Source organism: Echeneis naucrates, chromosome 13, assembly GCF_900963305.1.
Source record: "Echeneis naucrates chromosome 13, fEcheNa1.1, whole genome shotgun sequence".
In the NCBI taxonomy this organism is placed as follows: Eukaryota; Metazoa; Chordata; class Actinopteri; order Carangiformes; family Echeneidae; genus Echeneis; species Echeneis naucrates.
Window position 1 is genome coordinate 23,097,326 of NC_042523.1, and position 17,808 is coordinate 23,115,133.

The 17,808-nt window shown below is 42.4% G+C and overlaps 1 protein-coding gene across 1 annotated transcript; it reads right to left on the reverse strand.

Moving 5' to 3' along the window:
- Positions 1-312: 312 nt before the first annotated feature.
- LOC115052529 (uncharacterized) lies at positions 313-14,889 on the reverse strand. The gene is made up of 5 exons (XM_029516682.1): positions 14,813-14,889; positions 2,966-3,005; positions 1,936-2,094; positions 1,709-1,801; positions 313-891 (listed from the first exon to the last, which is right to left on the reverse strand). The coding sequence occupies exons 1-5, from the start codon at positions 14,887-14,889 to the stop codon at positions 571-573; spliced, it is 690 nt and encodes a 229-aa protein (XP_029372542.1). The 3' UTR covers positions 313-570.
- Positions 14,890-17,808: the final 2,919 nt, after the last annotated feature.

Below are 17,808 nucleotides of genomic sequence, written 5' to 3' on the forward strand. Positions count from 1 at the left end.
TGGCAGTAAACTTGAGTATCGATTACTCAAAATTATTAGTTAGGTTGACTATAAAATGTCAGTTTTGACTACTTAAACTTGTGAGTTATGCTAATTAAGCTGTACTCGTAAAAATAAGTTTTCCTTACAAGTTTAAGCATTCACATTACTAGAAAAATATCAGGAAACCGATTGTCTTGATATGTTCAAGTAAGCTGAACTTAAAGTGATAAGCTATTGAAACAAAGACAGACATTAGTTTAAATGGAAAACAAAGTTTAATACTTTAACCTTTTTTGTTCCGAACACATGGAAAAATAGGGTCCAGGTGGTTCCTAAAAGTACAGTCTGTGGGTCAATGGTGGCCCTCAGAGACGTTTCTGGCGACCCACTGAGTAAAGGTGACATGAAATACAATTCCAATACAGTTTTTAACTAACAGTTAAAACAACCTTTTTTGGCTTGTAGCCCCACAAGTCAAAAAAGCTTTACATTTATCTTAACATCAATAATGAACAGCAGATATAGCTCAACTCTGAAAAATAAAATCCCATTTTAACTGAATCACATTCACATTGTGATTACATTCACTCAGTGCATCAGAAGATTTTTGAGTGATTGTATTTTTGGTTTTAGGGCTTTATGTCCAAGTGAGAGAAGCACCCTTTGGATGAAGTCAAAGGTGTTCTTCAGTTGTTGAGGGTACTCCAAATTCAGGGCGTAAGTAAGTCCAAAGAGCAAGCACATTGCATGTGGTAGATTTTCAAGGCCATCCATCACAATTCTTCCTTCCAAAATGATTGCGGTACCTGAAGACTGAAGGTGCAGTGAGTCGAGGGACATCGGTTTGTCCTCAGGAACGATGGTCATGATTCCAATGGGGATGTGAGACATGCCTGGGTCCTCTCTGTCCTAAAACCAATAGCAGCAATACAGCCCCAATTACATATCAGATTTCACCTTAATTTTCTATGGCAGAAAACACAAAACAGCCACTAAAAGTAAGCTATATTCTGATATTAGATATTCAAGTAAATATGGCACATGCATAAATAATTAACAGATTGTTTCATTCATTCATGATGATAGGTCATCAGTGCATCAAGAAGGAAGATGCAGGATGAGTTGAGGAAAAGCAGGCCCGGATAGAATCTAGATTTTGCAAACTGGTGACGAACAGTAAGAACTGCCAAAGTGGCCCCTTCTGAAGAGGACAAGGCACTGTTAGTGCAGAATGCATGTTTTTTTCTGTTATAGCGCTGCAATCAAAAGTTGTAATGGGGGTCTAAGGGACAAAAATGTCTGCTATGGGTATAAGTGTGAGGTTTTTTTTTTTGTTTTTTTTTTTAAACTACAAAAAAAGTAATAATGCATCAAAATCAGTTTTGTTACTAATCTTTGACATATCCAAGGGTCTGATACCACGTAAAAAATCTCTAGCCTCCGATCACTTCTTATATGGAAAATTAGCCTTTTTCTGTCTTTTTTTCCCAAAAATCTGGAGCACACTTTATTTAATTGCCGATAAATATTTAGTACTTTTGGAAAGAACAGTGGTTGACTGAAAGATCCGTGAAAAAAAATCTGAAAAAAATATTAATCTGATACATTTTTAGAGAAGTTGTTTTGAGGGGACATTTATGTCCTTAAATTTTTAACTTTTTTGAGAGGGTACCAGAGTGGACATCCTGCGGTGTGGAATAAAAACTCAGTAATAAAGACGACTTACAAAGCATGTCTTGAAAAAGTCTGTGTTTTCATCTCCAAGGATGACTGGAAGGCCACGGAGGACTGCTGTTCTCTTCGCAGTAACATCTGTACTCTGAAAAATCACAAACACATATAACTCCTGTGGTAAAGGACAATCAATTAATAGCTCTGCATACACAATGGGGTTGTATTTTTTGTTCCCCACATGATAAAAAAAATGAATTACTTTGTATCTGAGAAACTTACCTCTGTTGTGACTTGGTGCAGATACTTCTGAAGTTTCTGGCCAACACTTCCCCCCTTGGTCTTGAAAATCTCCAAGAAGCGAGGAGTGTATTTGTCAAGTTCTTTGAAGAATTCTGTGCTCAAGTTTTTGCTTGACAAGCGACAGAACTCTGCCCAAATCTATGGGAAAAGTATGACAAATTAGTATTCAAGATGTCGTCGTCATATATTAATATTTTATATACATCTTAAAACATGTTTGGAGGGGATTTTTAAAATCTTAGGATTGTACAAACTTCTCAGTTACCATTATTTTACTTTCGTGTTCTTTATTATGAAGGGAAAGAGGAAAACTGGTAACTAACATATGTGCTACATATGTGACCAGTAGGTATAGAAAGGAACAACTGTAGTTAAACTAAAAGCATCTCCGCCGTGTTTAAAAAGAATATATAGAAGGAGCCATGGACAACGACAAAGTCATTTTTTGTTTAAGTAAGATGAGAAATGAATTAGGCCTACATGCTGTCGAGTTGAAGAGTGGCCCTGAAAAATCAGCAGAGTTGCTTTTTCAACCGTTAATGAGCGCGCTGTGTTTACTGAAAGTCCAGTTATCTCTAAATGTACAGTTTCCTTACAGAGTTTTGCACGCGTATCGTTACGTGAAGGGCTGGTTAACTTTAGCTTTCACATGCTAACGTTAACTTTAGCTTTCACATGCTAAAGTTAACGTTAGCTTTCACATGCTAACGTTAACTTTAGCTTTCACATGCTAACGTTAACTTTAGCTTTCACATGCTAACGTTAACTTTAGCTTTCACATGCTAACGTTAACGTTAGCTTTCACATGCTAACGTTAACGTTAGCTTTCACATGCTAACGTTAACTTTAGCTTTCACATGCTAACGTTAACTTTAGCTTTCACATGCTAATTTTAATCTTTACACGTCAGCTAAACATAAAGTTCACCTCCAAATTTGGACTAACGAATAAATTACATGACAAAAATACCGACTACATGTTTGCTACGTATAAAACCAGTTAAACTTACCGTAACACTACGCAGCAACCGTCTCTCATGTCTCTTCCCGCTTAATGAGGTTTGACTGCCTCAACTTGTCGTCAGTGAGCACCTGCGCAACGAGAGATGCCGAATGCTGCCGAGAGATGCCGAGTTTCTCCGGGTTTTGCAGACGCTTCTTGCTCACTCATACTTCTAAGTATAGGTAACTTGCAGCTGACAAGTTTGTTTACTTGCCTCAGTAGAAAGTTGTCTTTACTAAATTTAAGTGAGGAGAGTCAACAGAGTAAGCTGAAATGAGTTAAGGTCACTTTTTATTATAAGTAAGATATACAATTAAATTTTACAGTGTAGCCCACGTTGTTTTCGGGACACCACCTCGACAGCCAGCGGTTAAATGACGTCATGCGGCTGTACACGTCATCACTGGTCCGACTGGGGGGCCGGAGAAAAATACAGTGTCCGACATCGTTTTAGCAAAAGTACACACCGATTCCACATTAATTTTTGTGACTTCAGACTGGCGAAGTCGGGTGTCATTACTGCCGACGTGAATAACAATATTAGCATATTTCTGTTTACCCTTAGCCAGCAGTTTCAGATAAGACTGGATGTCGCCTGCTCTGGCCCCCCGGATACACTTCACTCTGGCCCCCGGGACACACTTCACTCTGGGCCCCGGACACACTTCACTATGGCCCCCGGACACACTTCACTATGGCCGCCGGGATACACTTCACTATGGCCCCCCGGACACACTTCACTATGGCCGCCGGGATACACTTCACTATGGCCGCCGGGATACACTTCACTATGGCCCCCCGGATACACTTCACTATGGCCCCCCGGATACACTTCACTATGGCCCCCCGGATACACTTCACTATGGCCGCCGGTGTCACTAACTTCACGTCCCTCAGAATAGAATCACCTTCACTAGAGTCGGCTCTTCAGCGGGTGTGTCGCTGAGAGGGGAGAACCTGTTGGAGGTGAGCCGGGGGCTGCTGCCTACGACTATGCCTCTTGTCTCGGTATCACCCAGCCGCCCTGACTAGATCCCGGCTGCTCGGGAGCCACTGGGGGGGAGGAAACTATCTCGGCTGCCGTATGAGCTCGTCTCGGTCGGCCCGCACCGGATACGGGGGGCTAACTACACTAGCATAAGTTGGGCTAGCTAAAGTGCGGAGCCGTGATTCTAACTCATTAATCTTCGCCTCCATTTCTACCATCATCCTACATCTATGACAAGAGGTGCTATCATAAAAGGAGGCAGAAGAATAACTACACATAAGGCACAGAGAACAGGAGAGGAGAGGAGGAGGAGAAGGAGAAGGAGGAACAGAGAACAGGAGGAGGAGAAGGAGGAACAGAGAACAGGAGAGGAGGAGGAACAGAGAACAGGAGAGGAGGAACAGAGAACAGGAGAGAAGGAGGAACAGAGAACAGGAGGAGGAGAAGGAGGAACAGAGAACAGGAGAGGAGGAGGAACAGAGAACAGGAGGAGGAGAAGGAAGAACAGAGAACAGAAGAGGAGGAACAGAGAACAGGAGAGGAGGAACAGAGAACAGGAGAGAAGGAGGAACAGAGAGTGGAGACAGAGAGCTAGAGGACATTGCTAATCGGGTAGCTTGATTAGCGGAGGAGCAGAAACGGTTATAACCTTTGGAGAAAGGAGAGACATTAACTTTTAGACCTGGTGTTGGTGTGAAAATAATTTGCTGTCGGATTAATCGAGTGAATTAGGAAATAATAGCAGAAGAACAGTGGAAACAACACACGAGATGACAGAGAGCACAACCACCAGTGACCGGAAATGACGTAACACGCTTACCGCAAGTGTTGTATTAAAGTGGTCGTGCGATTTGGACCTTGAGTTTATTTTCTTATTGTTCTAACAGCTGCTAAACAGCCGATTAAATAAAGATTTTAAAAAGTAAAAAAAAAAAAAAAAAAACAAAACAAAATAAAGCCTGACGGGAAATATTCATCTGACCAATCAGATGCCTCCTGCGGCCGGTTACGTAATAAAGGTCAACGGTTGTTCTTTTTTTCAACAGGAAGCGTTTTTATTTTTTGACAGTGAAATAAAACAACACGAAGTTAAAATGTTGAGCTGAGAACATTCAGAAAATTGACGAATATTCACAGAGCCGTTTTTATTTACTTTTTACGGGTCAGAGTTTATCCGCCGTCAGCAGCGTTGGATTAGCCGCCGGATGCTAACGTTAGCCGCGTTAGCTCAGGTGTTTCAGATGTTAAAGTTAAATTCTGTGAGTTTGTGCTGTTGTTTAAGCTGACATTCATTTCCGTCATCGTTTGGTGCTCTTTAGACAAAAAAAATCTAACCCTCTGCAGTGGAGGTATTCCTGCTATCCTTCACGACAGCAGCTAACTGTTGCTAACTATCTTACAGCGTTTTCTGAAAGTAACTTCTAGATAAGATAAATGATGATGGCCAAGAGAGAGAGAGGAAAACTGGACACGGAATGTGTAGCAGAGGACATGACCTGAAACACAACACTGAGAAAAGCCAGGTAATGATGGATGGAGGGAGGACAGCTCGGCCAGCAAATGAAAGGAAATAAGATAATTCTCATTCTGAAGCTGAAATGCTGACTTCTGATCATTTTTTCAGATTCCCTCTCCTCTGCCTGTTGGTGGCGTGGTGTTAGTCAGCTACTTGTGTCAACAGGTGAGTTTCTTTTCTTGGAATCACAGCTGTGTTGATGTTGTTTAAGTGTGGCTTTTTATTTCTCAGCTCACTGACACACTGTGACCTTTGTGTTTGAGTTAATTGTTGGGCTGAAAGCTTTGCTGGATGATGTGTTGGTTTGCATCCTGTTGGTGAGGGATAGGAGTAGTTTACTGTCTCCATGGTAACATCCTCATCTTCTGCAACGACGTGCCCGCTACATGGCATGAGAGTACACTTGTGTCACAGCAGTGCTAAGCTGAGAAACAGACTAACTAACTAACTAACCCATTTTTTAAAATAGAAAATCTTTTTTTATTTTACAAAGTGGGTGCGGTACAAACCTACTTGTGAATCTAACACACTCCTCTTCACTTGCCGGCCCCCTTCTGTCATGCTGTGTTGTGTCTAAGCAGGAAACTTAATAAGCTGTTGAAACTCCAACATCCCACCAGGTGGATTGTGCACTTGTTTATATAAGAGAATTGAATTGGGGTGGAGCTTAAAGAAAGCAAAGCCGCTCTGTTTAACTGCCCTTCAGAAAGTTGGAAAAGACAGAAAAGGGCAGATTCACCTGTATTATCTGTACCTCAGTTTCCATATCGTTCTGTTGAGGTCACACCAAGTGAAGCTAAGGTGAAATAAATAGACCCAGACATTACTTCCTGTAGGAGCATCATCAGCCACCTATCTCCTGGATGAGTGTGACCTTGAACAGGATTCTGAGAAATTCAGTGGACTTATCCAAAGCTGGACTCATTATAAGTTCCCCAGCATCAAGATCTGAGTTTCTCTCTGGTGTTTTCCTGAATGGAGCCGTTTGGGTCCTTCATAATTCTTCTAGCTTTAGTTTTTGATGCTCTGGTGGTGCAGGCTGCGGCCTGTTGGTCCAGCTGGTCATTGTTAAGCTTTGTTCATGCTTCATCAGCTGAACGAGGTGAAGTTCATCACCAGAGTATTATCTTTTAGGAAAATGGCTTCCTGTCCTGTGGTCAGCTGGAATCCTTTGTGGGTTGGGTCTTCGGCTTCTCTTCTCGTGTTTCTTTCTGCCTTAATTTTTTTCTTGGTTGTAATTATGACGCTTCATTTCAGCAGGTTAAATTAAGTGAATTGTTTGGTTAGCCTCAGCATGGTGTCACAAATGTGAGTTAGACATCTCAGAGTTTGTGTGAACTTTAATGAAGAAGGTGTTAACCCTCTCCAGATGTGTGTAGCTCCTCTGGTACCGCTGACCTCTTAAAATCCAGAGGAAATTAGTTTGGCTCACACCAGAAGTCCAGATCTGAGCTTGTTTAGCTTTGTGATAGAAGCCCTCCTCATTTTCAACACACAGCAGAGACACAGAGCACCCACCCCGACTCTGCAAATGACAAACCCCATGAAGCACCACGATGAATCTTGCATGTGTGTGGACATGCTGAAATCAGTGCAGGTTTAAAGGTTCAGCAGTGTGTGTGCTGAGTCACGCTGTGGCCAACATCGAGTCTCTCCATCCAGCTTTTGAATATGTATGGTGACTGTGCTTACAGCGCTGCGGGGGGAGGAGCATTCCTTCCTGCTTATTCCACTGTTTGACCTGCAGTGTGATATTTCCACACACAGGTCGGGCAGGATAAGGTGTGCAAGGATGGCGGCCCGCTGGCTGAATGTCATTACATTTTTCGATTTGCCGTGCTGACATATGTCTCAGTAGCATTTGCTTTGTGTGTATGTGTGTGTGTGTGTGTGTGTGTGTGTGTGTGTGTGTGTGAGAACAACAAATAACATCAAGAAGCGAGGCCAGGATAGTTTTAGGAAGTGTGTGTCTGCACTGGTTTGGGTGTAATAACACAGACTGGTCTCAGTCCTGGTTCAGGTTTAGTGACAGCAGTGGGAAGGCTGTCTAAGGTTGAAGTCTTAGAAAGTTCCTGAGGTGTGTGTCTGTGTGTGTCTTTGTTGATTGTGTTCAGGTCCTGTGTGTCCCTGAGAGGTGGAAATGAATTGGTTATTGCCTTGGCAGATTCAGCATTAATCCCATGTAAGTGAAACAGGCTGAGTAAACATACTGTATGTGTGAGTCCTCCTCTCTGCCGCTCTCATTCTCACATCTGTTTTCACCATTTCTTTTTTGCTCCCCCACCTCTCATCCACTTTCCATTTATCCAACGAGGTGCCTGCTACTTTTTCCTCATTTACTACCTGTCGATACTCAGCAAAATTAATCTCCACATTTCCTCTTATCTCTTGTTGCCCTTTCTTTTCAAACAATTTATTCTTTCAGTCATTTTTTTAATAAAAGGTCCCATGTAGCATTTCGACATTAATGAATCAGTGCCGTATTGATTATGGGACGTTAAGTAAATAACTAAACAAATGAGACCACCGTGCTCAAAATCTGACCCCATCAGCTCTGTTCCCATTTAGATGAAAATCGACCATAAATCAGGGGATGTACTGGGGGCGTGACAGTCAGGATGGACTACAGAGCAGGTCAGATTCCCCTTCTCCTCCAAATGTGGGTTAAAAAAACCAAGATGGTGACGAACAACTAAAAAAATCGTTATCGAACCGGCACCTCCCAGAGGATTGACACTTGATTTAGACACATCTGCTCCAACAGCTAGTCTTCAAAAACAATCTGTGAACTGGCCTACAGGGGTAAACGTAGCCAGTCTGTGATAAAGTGCCAGCAGAGCAGACTCTCCAGTCTACAGCTGTGTGCCAGTTCAGGGTTTGATCCTCCAGGGATGATTTTACATTCCAGCAGCACAACTGCGTTTGGAAGCCTCCTTAAGATGCAGTCTATGTTTATGGATGTATACAACAAAAAACCATAAACAAAATCTGTGGATCCTTTATGGCCCAACCTTTCCCAAGATTCATTGCTGAGTGGTAATGACAAGAGTCCTTGGAAGTGTTGGTTTCAGCAGCTAACAGTGGCTGCTTAAAGAAACCAAGGGCCTTTAAAACCTCTGGATGCTAAAGAGGAAGTCACATGTTATCAGGGTTGCTAAGTGACAGGAGCAGGGTGTTGTGACACAACATTAATGTTGGGCGCGTTGGGTGACAAAAAAAAACTAAAACCCTCCCGAGACCAGACCGCCTCAACCTTCACGGTTGCCTTCATGGATGCCCGCCCCCCGAATGAGGACACAGCAACTCGACGAGCCCCAGAAACATCCAATTTTCTCCCTGGAACACCAAGTCTAAATGTTTTCATCCAAAGAACCCGAACACAGAATTTAATCATATCGAGCTCAACAAGACCGGACCCCAAAACTGTGCCATTGTGTCTAATGTTCCTCGCTGGCCTGCCTAAATAACATCGAGGAAAAGCAGCAGGCTCATTTCATCCTTAGTAATCAGAGCAGTGACCCAAATGAAGAACAAAAAGAGGCAAGAGACCTCATCTGCTCTGGCCTACCTCCATCGTGCTGTTTGTCATTATCTGTCCACCTTTTATTTCACCTCCTGCCTTCTCCCCTCCTTCGCCTCGCCGCTCCACCCACAGATGTAATCACATCTATTCAGTGATGAAGATGAAATCGTCCTCCTCCTCCCATGTGAGCCCGGTTTGAATCTGGTCATCCTTTTATCGTTGAGGGAACAAACAAATTATGTCTCCTAACACGGTCAAGACAGGAGCGATCTCTTGAATGTAATCAAACGGGGAGCACAAGGAGCAGGGCGGGAGGACGGCAGCTCAGTGAAATTAGCAAAGTAAATGCTTCTGTGTGTTTGTCTTTGTGTGTGTTTACAGCCGTAATTAGTGCATTATGCTGTGAGTAAAATGCTCAGACTAGCCATGCAGAGGAAATGGACAAGTAATGGAGTGTTACCTACGCCAAAGCACACCCACGGGGTTCATTTAACACCCAACACACACAAACGCACGCTCACATACACTCATGCGTTGGTTGTGGTGGCATCCGCCAAACACAGAAACGAAATGTCACGCAGGCTAATTGCAAGTGTTTTACTGAAATGGTCATTGGTGTGTGAGATTAATCAGATATCGAAGTTGAAAGAAAGCTCAAAGTCATGAGGAATTAGTGCAGACGCTGTTAAAAGTTCAACAAGGTTCCTCTGACGCTACGAGGGCAGGCAACCGACTCCCGATGAGACTGCTCGAGCCGCAAATGGATGCACTAATGGCTCTTTAGAGTGGCTGGTCCAAAAGGCCTCAATAACCTTCATTTCACCTTTTTTGAAATTTAAATTTTGCTTTGAGACTTCTGAAGTTGCTGGCGTCGCCTCCGTATTGGGTGAAATTGGTGGCCTATTGCTTTCTGTTCAAGGTAAATAAAAACACACGGCTCAGTTCTACAGCCGCCGGTGCAGCTGTGAAGACTGTCAGCTTGAAAGTGCTGAGTTTTAATGAAAAAGTAAACCTATTTCATCAATGTTTTGGTTTATTAAAACATCCATTGATGTCCAGACTCTGATACACTGACCTTGTCATACACACACAAACAATTAGTAAAAATAGAAGTGTGCATAGGTGTTCATAGTGTGAACTGATGAGGACTCCAGCTTAGTCACACTGAAGGCCATTATTTTAGTTTTAATCACATGTATGATGACAAAAACAGAACATAAACAAAACTGAGCGACATTTGGCAAAAGATCCAGGAGACCCGATGGTAGACAACATGCTGATTACTTGTTTTCTTTCATCTAGACTTGTTTTTTATTTCACTTAGCCTTGCTGTTTTTCACCAAGACAGCCCATAAAAACCTCTTGATTTCTGGAAGGAGCCGACAGAAAATATTGTTTTTAATCTAGACCCTGGAACAGCCAATAAGATCCTGTCTGAGGGCTTGAGGCTGGGATTTGACTCATGTTTAGGTGTGGTGGTTTAAAGATGCTCAACGTGTAGCAAGTCTTAAATCTCACCTTTTAACCAGAAACAGGAAGTCGTGATTCACTTCGCAGGAGAAACTTGGGCGTGATGTTTAAATATTTGAGCCTGTAATTCAGTCAGGTCTCCATGGTTATTTTTTCCTCCCTAAAAAAATAAACACAAAAATGTAGTCACAGTGAAATAATCCCCCACCAGCTGTATATCAAACATCTGCTGGAAATGGCATGGCGTTTGGTGTCATGAATGACGAATGCAAACTCAGAATGTTTGCAGGAGCCACCGTATGCGTAGACTGATGTCCCGTGACACTTACTAACTGCTTAGCATGTTCTTTAGCCCCGGCTGAAAATGGTGCTGTCTTATAAAAGTCAGTCGTGCACAGCAGAGTTTATACTGAGTACGAGGAAGAAAAAGAATTGGATGTAACGGAGGAGGAGAGCAGAGGAGCTGAGGAGCAGGAGGAAATGAGATAGGACATCTTCATTTAGTTTTAACATCTGCTTAACTCTGCAGTGAAACCTGCTCTGCTCAAGCAGACAGCAGCAAGCTCAGCTCCTCACACGAACAGATGGATTTAGACTCTTAGTCTCAGACGTTTGGCAATATCCGCTGCCTCAGGTGAGATTTTAGAATGTGGTATTGAGTCAAGCGTATCAAACTGGTCTTGGGATATGAAAAGTCAATGCGTAAATGGGATTTTCTTTTTTAATTAGTCAGTCCACCGCTATATATACTGCCCCACCTGTATGGTTTGTGCCTGGAGGCTGTGAATTGTGTATATTCCTCAATTAACTGTCATGAAAAAGAAGTGGAAAGGCGGAGAAGGAAAGCAGGGAGGGAGGAATGTGACAGCAGCAGCCGAAGCAACAAATACTGCCAGGCTGCTTAAACCCACTCACCGCATCAGATTTGGTCATATTTAGTAGGAAGTTTGAATGAAGCAGAGATTTGGTTGTGTTACTCCGAGAGGATAAAAATCCATAATTGCGTCGAAAAGCCTAGAGGGTCATTTTTGCCTATTCTGACCACAGAAAGTTAAAGGTATGCAGAAAGATTAAAGTCTCCTGCTGTGCAGGTTCATATGTGGCTAAGATGTTATAATAAAGAGTTGTTTCATACTTGTGCTGCAGTGAGGAGAATGTAGGAACATCTCATGGATGAGTTGACGGTTTCGCACAGACTGGAGGTTCTGTGTTAGTCCTGTGTAACTGAATCCTCCGAGAAATGAAAACGCGGTCCTAATCCAGAACCTGAATATATGGGACCTTTAATGCATTAAAAGTAATTTTATCCATACGTATATCGACGATTCTCTCCTGAATGTCCACAGAGCTGAATAGAAATTCATGACAAACCAATTTAATGTGTGCAGAAGAACAGGCTGCTGACTCGGCTCCAGTCAGCTGCCGCACACACTTCAGTCAAGTTGCCCAACGGATTAGTGTGTAATTCCGTAACACTTTGGAGGAGCGTTTCTTTTCCAATTAGAATCCCGAGACGATGAGACCCATATTCCAGTCCTGCTCCATTCAGGTGGCTTTTTAATCAGGATTTAATCAACTGAAGAGGAAACCTGCAGAAAACAGATGTTTATGAGAATCACGTAAAGCCAAACTAATCCATACATTTCTGTTAACAGTGGAGTTTCTGTGTGTTCTGTGAACATCAAAAAGACACAGTGCTGCATTTTGGTTGGAAATCAGCATACATTTTTGACCAATATGATATTTTATTTGTGAATATGTTGTGGACATGAGGCATTTGGAAGAAGTTGGGTTTTGGATGTTGAGATTAATGTGGTGTAAATAAAGTGTTTGTTTGTTTTTGTTTTTTTTTTAATGTAAAATTGAATGGCACCATCAGATTGTTTCTGTGTATTTGGTCAGGAGGAGGAGGCCAAAACAAGGCAAATGTTTAACTTAAATTAACTAGGTGGGGAGAAACAAGACTTTTAATGAATGTTTCAGTCTATGATGAAAGTGTAGCAATTAAATGTCAGCGGTTGTGAACTACTGTTCAGAAGATTTGTACATCCACTCTTGCTTACATGTTTGCAACTTGCTCATAAACAACCAAAAGATAATTTGGTTTGTCACTTTCAAGTTCAATTTCTGCAGTGTGAAGTTTTTTTTCACCATTATACAGCATAATTAATTAAATGATGAGTGCTCCTTTGGCATTTTCTCAGAAATCCACTCTCATCACCACATAAAGGAAACAACAACACATCCAATAACTGCATTCGGCTTCTCTTTCGTCTTGTTTTGCTTTGTGACAGCTGTGAGAGTGTGTGCCGATGAGGCCGAGCACTTTTCAGGTTCAGAAAAACAAACGCAGAGCTTGTACTCGTCTTCACACACCCACTGGCTTTAATTTGGATAATCTTTCAACACACAGTACCCGACCACATCTAACACTGCTGGTTTGTGTGGAATAAACGGAGGGAAAATTGGTGTGATGACAAAAAGGATCCAGCAAACAATTTTAGGCTTTACTTGACAGGTAAACGGAGGACGAGGTTCGGCTCACAGTGGGAGCACATCTGAAGTTGTAGTGAGAGTCGGGAATTGTTTTAGAAAACAAGTGTAAGTCAAAGAAAGCTGCACACAAACACAGTTTTATAAATTGAGCGTGTGTGTTTTTAATATGCAGCTCGAGTGTGTAATAAATCTTGAGGGCCGGTCCGACATCGAACAGCAGCTGTAACTCACTCCCTGCTGTCATCCACCCCACCACACGCAAACGCTGTGTAATGTACTCACACACACATGCACACAATATTGACAATAACTCCGAATGTGTAACTCACTCTTCTCTCTTTCACCTTCAGTGTGTGTGGCCCTGTTTATGTCTGCGTTTAGCTCCACAGTGAGAACGGTGGGAACGTTCAGACTCAAGTTATTTGGCTCCAACCGAGTGTGTGTGTGTCTGTGTGTGTGTGTGTGTGTGTCTGTGTGTGTGTGTGTGAGAGAGCGAGAGGGGAAAGGAAAATAAAACGACAGATAGGAAAAAAAACAAAAAACAAAAGCTCCCTTATGATTGAATCTGTTGAGGCGTGGCATTGAGATAGATCACAAACAGCAGTGTGTGTGTGTGTGCCTGGTCTGACCATTACATAAAGTGGAAAAAGATGGAATTTCTCCTCCATATCTGAAAAACGTGTGCTTTTGTGTGAGCGTGTGCGTGCATGATAAACACATTAGTGTGTGCATCAGCATTCATGCAACCCAGTGCGTGTGATTAGATATTTACTCGGAGCTGCAGTGTGTGATTAAGTGCAGTTTGAAGCGTTGGCTTTTACACTAGACTGCGTCTCTGGACTCTGGCAATCACAACAGCACACACAGGTAGAGAGGAAAGCTTCATCAGACAGCTGCAGCTTTTCATATCTGCTTGAACAGAGTCCATTTGTGCCATTATAAGCTGACTGATTACTGAAGAGAGTGTTAGACCTGATATGATTCACAAAGAAACGCCTCTTTAAAGTTCCCATATTTTAACTCTGCCAGTGTTTTATCTGATGTGTTGATTTCCATACGAAGAAATATTCGTGGATTTATGAACAAAAAAATCATCTGGGTGTAGTTTATTTCTTTTCTCTCTCGAGCTCGGTCCAGTCCTAATCCATCTGTTGCTATATGGTCTGGTTTCTATTTAGTGGGACCATCATTTGAAAAATTAACAGGTTGTATTGAAGAAGACTTGAAACTACATACTGAGACCATAAACTCATTAGGAAGGCGTTAAGTGAGTTTACCATAGACTTCCCTAAACGCATCACAGACAGCCTTCTTACGGAAAGCTGGATACGGTTGTCCTGAGCAGAAACCAGTTTGGGAATGACGTCACTGTATTTGTGTATTTGTACACAACATTTAAATCTGGGCAATGTTGTAGGCGACACGTTGTGAACATGTTAAGCTTTTAAAAAACGATCCTCTGTCTTGTTTACTGCAGAACTTTAATCAAGCAATTTTCCTACAAAGTACTTCCTCCAAATGTTTCATTTTATGCTGGATTCTTTGACACCAACATCAGTCACAGTGAAAACAATTACTAAACATCTTCACGGATTTGAAACAAATTTAAGCATTTTTGTGACTTTCTAAAAAATACTGTGCGCTAATGTGGCTGCTTTGTCATTTTGGAACAAGTTTATTTTCTGAGGGAACAGCTGTGCATCTTGCTGACTGCCTGGCTAACGGATAAATCATAGCAAAGCATTGGAGAGTATGAACCTCATCTTCTTGTTGAAATTACCACCCTCTAAATGCCTGGTGTGTGTGTGTGTGTGTGTGTGTGTGTGTGCGTGCTGTGATCGACAGGTGTGATCCTCCTCACCTTTTGTTGTGAAAATCAAAGCTCTTCAGGACCAGCGAGGCCAGTCTGTCTCCTGTTGTTGGACCACCGACCTCCATCTTGGTCTCTCCCTGTGTTCGGGGGTGGTGGGGGGGTTTATGTGCACACATAGAGAGACACATGATGATAGATTTATGGACCACTCACATGTGCTGGAGCAATCAAGGAATCACCACCGACTCGTATCTTCTCCTCTCATAAAAAACGCTGGAGAGAGGAGGGTAAGAGAGTCGGGATGTGGGAGATGGAAACCACAGAGCTGAATGATGAGAGAAAAAGAGAGGAGGCGGGGGGTGGTTGGAGAGTTGAAAGAAACAATAGGAAAAATGAGCCGTTGCTGAAAATATTTTTCATGAAAGACCGGATGGACTTTGGGGGAAATGTTAAAGCAAAAAACAAAGAAGGATAAAGGGAATAAAAATCGAATGGAGAAGTTGTTTGACAGAGCGGTGAAGAGACGAATGGGCTTGATTTAACGTGGCTCGTCTTTATGAGGTTGTAAATCCAGTTTTTTTGATGAAAGTGATCTTTAGTTTATAGCTGACCCCCCCACCCTGCTTCTTATCCCAGGCAGCTCCTCCCCCCTTGCTGTCTTCCATCTTCATCTTCCTGCTCTGCTAAATTATACACTAAAATGCATCCAAAGGCGGCTGCTCACTTCGTGGCCAATATTTCACACATCATTTAGGTTTTGTTTGTTTTTTGTTTTTTTCATACTATATTAGACAAGAAACAATTCAGTGTTTGAATTCAGCTTAAAAAAGGAAACTTCCCAATGACCAAATGGAAAATTGAATTGTTGGTTGGAAACACATTTGTTGAGGGATTTGTGGTCTTTAACACACACACGGTTGAATTCAAATATAGCGTGAAAAAAACGGATGAAGGTGCTGAAGTCCTGAATGTCTTCATCAGGCTCTGACCACCGAAGCAGCTGTTTTTTAGATGAAGTTAACTCTTCTTTTTCTTTTGTACGATTTTCAGTAAGGACGTCAGATCTACAGCCTTAAATGTTTGTGTCTGACTGAGTGATGAAGTTACACCGTTGATTTTTGTCAGATGACGACAGGATGTTTCCTTCATTCGTGTCCTGGACAGCCTGGACATTTGAATTTTTTTTTTTTTTTTTTTTTTGAGACACTTGATGCTGTTTGCTCAGCAGAAGAGTTGAAATTAAAGAAGCGTGAAAATCAGTGACACTTCATTTTGTCTTTCTTCACCATCCTTCGTTGTTTTTCCTTCACTTATCCCCCCAACTGTATTTTGTCCTCCTGTTTCTCTGCCCCCCCGCCCCCCGTCCGCCCTCTTTCTTTAATAAGTAGGTATCGGTCATCTTCAGTCCAATGATCCATCGTGTCATTAAAGCAGGAAACACATACATTTACTTCCTCCTCTGGGATTTCATTGGCTACCTGCTGCATTCTTGTTTTCTTTTTGTTTGTTTGTTTATTTATTTTTTTTACTCTTGACCTTTTCATTTCCCAGCCAGCATGTGATTAACATCCCTCTCAGTCAATAATGAAAATTTCAGTGCTTCCGTGTTGATGCTGCTTGAAGGTTTGGATCGCCAACAGATTTTTCAGTCAGCTTGTACAGATGAACGTTGCTAAAGTTTGGAGGTGTGTTGATAGTTTTATGAAGAATGTGGTTGTAGTATTCACTCCTTTTGGCTCCATTTTGATCTCCTCCATCTCCTGAGAGAAAATATCCTGCAAGTTTCTGAGCATGTGTTGGAGCAGGATTGGTCTGCAGTTAGCTGACCAACATGTTTGACAGTGATCTCCACCATCACCAAACACCAGAAGAAGAATGGACTTTTGTTTGTATCTGTATCTACCTGTGTGTGTGTGTGTGTGTGTGTCTCTGTTTGTGTGCGTTCATCACTCTCTCTCTTTCTAACACCCCCTCCCCCCCACCAGCCATGGCAGCTTTGACAGTGAGTAAGGGGAGGGAAAGGCCATGTGGTGTTTCTGATAAGCGCACACAGTTCTCAGGAACACAACATCCCAAATCGCTCACTCTCTGGCACACACAAAGGCACACAAACACACACAGACACAGATACATGGTAAAGAGCAATTCAAACAGCCCTGGAGTGAAGCAGTCGTAGTGCAGGTACAGGTGCTGCATTTGTATCAGATTAGACTGTGTTGGTGTGTTCTGGCTTGTGGTTGTGGAAATGTGGCTTTTTTTCTGGTTTGTTTGGTTGTTTTTGTTGTTGTTGTTTTTTTTTTTTTTTTTTTAGTATTCCTCCTCGAACTAAATGGCCTTTCTCTCGCTGCGGCCTCGTAAAGAAATGTTTACGCTGCGTCGACAGCCGCTCTGATTGCACTATTGATTTGTTTCAACAACGCTGCAAACTATCCACCTCCTCGACAACAGGTACAGTTCTCAGACAGTGGATGTGGTGTCAAGCGGGAGGTCATGTGTGACGATCCTGATGGGGTGGGGTGGGGTAGGGTAGGGGCCACTGTGATAACCCCCGAGACGTTAAACAATAAATCCCAGACGGCACAGAGAAATTAAACAAATACATCAAGTCGGATCTGGGGTCAGAATTTACAACACAGAAAGCTCAGGTGCAACGTTTACGATAAAATAGGGCTTGTTAAGAAATTCATCCATTCACAGCAGCATCAGCAGACCAGAGTGAGACCCTGAGAGGGAAACTTTACAGCAGTGGCCTTCTCTTCCAAAGTAGTCTCACGACCTTATTTAAAGCTGCGTTGGAGAAAAAGTATCTGTCAAATCCATCATCGTCATCGAACCCCCCCCCCCCAAATCTTTGATTGGTCCAAGATACAAATATGATGAAGTTTCTGTTTTCTGTGTTAAGAAGAAAGCTCTCTTGCTCATTAGTACTTGATGAAGGCTCAGACAGGAGATTTGAACTTCTACGTGGTGATTTGATGCTGCTTTTTCTGACGCCCAGACCTGCTGCTACACCACAACAGGTGCGACCCAGTAGTGGTGAGGGC